Source organism: Lygodium microphyllum, unplaced genomic scaffold (assembly GCF_053477565.2).
Source record: "Lygodium microphyllum isolate KBCC unplaced genomic scaffold, Lygodium_microphyllum_v1.1.10 scaffold_109, whole genome shotgun sequence".
In the NCBI taxonomy this organism is placed as follows: Eukaryota; Viridiplantae; Streptophyta; class Polypodiopsida; order Schizaeales; family Lygodiaceae; genus Lygodium; species Lygodium microphyllum.
Genome location: NW_028229592.1, coordinates 92,456 through 95,638, shown reverse-complemented (window position 1 = coordinate 95,638; position 3,183 = coordinate 92,456). Strand labels below are relative to the sequence as shown.

At 47.3% G+C, this 3,183-nt stretch overlaps 1 protein-coding gene across 1 annotated transcript; it reads left to right on the top strand.

Annotated features, from left to right (window-relative positions):
* Window positions 1–274: 274 nt before the first annotated feature.
* On the top strand, window positions 275–2,747 carry LOC148008626 ((R)-mandelonitrile beta-glucosyltransferase-like). Its single transcript, XM_087674149.1, has 3 exons — window positions 275–590; window positions 676–1,036; window positions 1,188–2,747. Exons 1-3 carry the CDS (start codon window positions 426–428, stop codon window positions 2,078–2,080), a joined length of 1,419 nt encoding a protein of 472 aa, XP_087530275.1. The 5' UTR covers window positions 275–425; the 3' UTR covers window positions 2,081–2,747.
* Window positions 2,748–3,183: the final 436 nt, after the last annotated feature.

Here is a 3,183-nt window from a genome sequence, read left to right as displayed (position 1 = left end):
ACAAACTATTGCGATCATTGAACTTGATATGATTCATTTTGAAGAAACCTCTCTCACAATTAACCGTGCTTGCAACAATGACTAAGCACGCATACCATAACTACCCTTCTATAGTAAGGTTTGTAAAATCATGCCCTTCTCTAGGAAAGGTAAATGTTTTTACTTGCCCTTCGATAAAAAGGTTTTAAAAATATTTGCCTTGTCTTGAAAGTCAAAATGCCGCTAGAAGGGCCGTGCAACCTCTTTGGCCAATGGATTATGACCCCCATTTCAACGTTGTATTGTGACAAACCACAATCATTCAACTTTGTATTGATTTCTGCCAAAGACGAGTGGCACCTCGGCTTCTACGCTCCCACCTGGGCTGGTTTCCCACAGAGACAGACACAGGAGAGAGAGAGAGAGAGAGAGATCCCGTTGCTGCCATGGAGGCTCCCCTTCCATTGCACTTCATGATACTGCCGTTCCATTCGCAGGGCCACATCAACCCCATGCTTCACCTCGCCTCTCTCCTCACCCGCCACAGGAACTCCATCGTCACATTTGTTAACACGCATCGCTCCCACCACGACACCATAGTCAATCTGAAGGTAAGCTCTCATGCCCCTCCATAATTATTATCAACAGCAGGCTAATTCTTCCTCTCATCATCATCATCATGACAAACAACCGCAGGAACAGGATGATAATGGGCCAGCCCCCGCTTCAACCCCTCCCCTCACGCCCGGCATCCGCTTTGTATCAGTCCCAGACGGCCTCCCGCATGATTTCTCCTTCGGCAGCTTCGACAGCACCTCATTGAACTCCATAAACGGCCTCCTTCTCATGCTCGACGCCTTTGAGAGGCAGCGGCCACTTATCGAGGCTCTGATCGACGGCTCCACCCCACGCATCACCTGCGTTATCACAGATGCATTCTTACCATGGACACAGGACATGGCCAACAAGGTAGGGATCTCTCGGGTCATGATGTGGACTTCGAGTGCGGCGTCCTTGTGTTTTGGCACCAGCTTGGCTACCGGGAAGGTACCACCAGGTAACAAAAGCGTGGATCCAAAGTGATCCTGACGTTAGGTTTTAATGCAGGCCTGTGATACTAGAATGCAAATGGAGTAATGTCACAATTGATAACACATGTGGAGACAAATGGTTGGTTTGAGTAACTCTGTTGGAATGATGGTTCACAGATTTGAGGGTATTGAATGAAGAGATGCAAGCTAAGGTGGGTGCAATCCCGGAGGAGAGGAAGGCGTTCATGGTGAAGCAATTCGAGGTCCTGGATTATACAGCATGCATCCTGGTGAACTCCATCCCAGAGCTGGAGGCTTGTTTTGTGGAAGCCATGTTGGGGGAGGTGAAACCACCCATCCGATGCATAGGGCCTGTGCTTACACTAGATGGGCAATATGGGGCAACAACCACCACAACCCATGCAGGAGCCATGGAAGTGGACATGGAGTGCCTGACATGGCTTGATCAGCAGCCCCCCTCTTCTGTCTTGTATGTGGCCTTTGGCAGCCTTGTCGTATTTGCACCTGCCCAGGTGGAGCAGCTCGCCCTTGGCATCGAGGCATCCAAGAAACCATTCCTATGGGCCACTCGCAATAGAACTGCTGGCATCCCTGAGGGCTTCATAGAGCGCACGCAGAGCCAAGGCCTGGTGGTGTCCTGGGCACCACAGCTGCGTGTACTGGGGCATCCATCGATCGGCTGCTTCCTGAGCCACTGCGGTTGGAACTCCACTGTAGAGAGCGTTTTCATGGGGGTTCCCATGCTGTGCTTGCCATTCTTCGGCGACCAATGGTTGAATGAAATCCTGATTGAAAAGTTGTGGCAGGTGGGGGTGGGCCTGTCTCATAGGAAGGGCAAAGATGGGGTGGTGAGCAAGGAGGTGGTGGAGGGAGCAATTGGGCGCCTCATGGCTGGGGATTCAGAGGAGAGCAGGCGAATCAGAGAGCAGGCCTCCAAATGGAAGTTGGTGGCCAGGAGCGCTGTGGAACCAGGTGGCTGCTCCTATGCCCAGTTAGAGCAGTTTGTGGACTCCATGGTGGATGCCAGAAACAGATGCATTCCTAAGTGATTCATACATATGAGGACTACTTGGACATGGTGAATGCCAGAAAGAGATACATTCCTAAGTGGCTTATACATATGAGGACTACTTGGGACATGCCATTCCTAATTGGCTCATGCATAGAGGAATACTTGGGACATGGTGACTGTGGAAACAGAACCTAATGTATCATCCAAAAGCTACTTGTTGGGACCTTTTACTACCAAGTGTTTAGAACCACCATTCTACTTACATCCATCACAGCTCATGGATAAAAGCCTGGAGGATAGAGGTTGCAATGAAGGGAAATGGGTTTGTGGAGAAGCAGCGATGTGCAGCATCTGTTCTTGAAAGTGTGCCAATGACTTCCAGCTTGGTCTCTACTTCGAGAGAAGTTTAACTGTTGCAGGCTGTGATCAGGACTTGGTTCAGACATTTCGGGACTAGCAAGTAGTCTGAGCGACAACCTTACCTCGTGTTCAAACCTCAAGAGTTGTAGCTTCAACTCCAAGGGAACCTAACAATCCAAGATCTTCAGGAATCAGTCTCAGCTTATACCTTGGGCTATGGGTAGGGGAAATATTTGCTATGGTTCTTAGATTCTCTTGATAGTAGGTTTTAATGAAGTCTCTCATTTTAAATGGCTACTAGTTTTGAGACCAAAGTTTAATATAAAAATTTCACTTTTACCAATGATCAATGCAACTGAATTGTTCATGTTCAAAGTCAGAGTAGAATGATGTTTAAGAAGCTGTTTCTAAATTAGTGAAAAGATAAAGAAGAAGGGAGCAGTTAACTATGTCTAGGATTGTTGCTAGTCATTATGAACAGAGCGAGTACTAAGGTAATCATAGACAGTGTCTTTTGTTGTTTCATCAAAGGATGATGCAATCGATGATCTTGTTAAGAATATGTGGGATCCACAAATTAAGCTTGCAAAGCTTGAAGAACTAGGAGGATTAGTAGCTCCGAAGACTTTGCCTAGGGAAGGATTTATCTGTAGATGTATTTGGTGTGATGGTCCACATCATGATCGCGATATTGTGATTTGTACAGAGAGATTTTGCATAAGAATTTGATTTTTTGGAAGGAAGGCAAGATTTATGTTAGTAAGGCCGGATTGCCTCTTG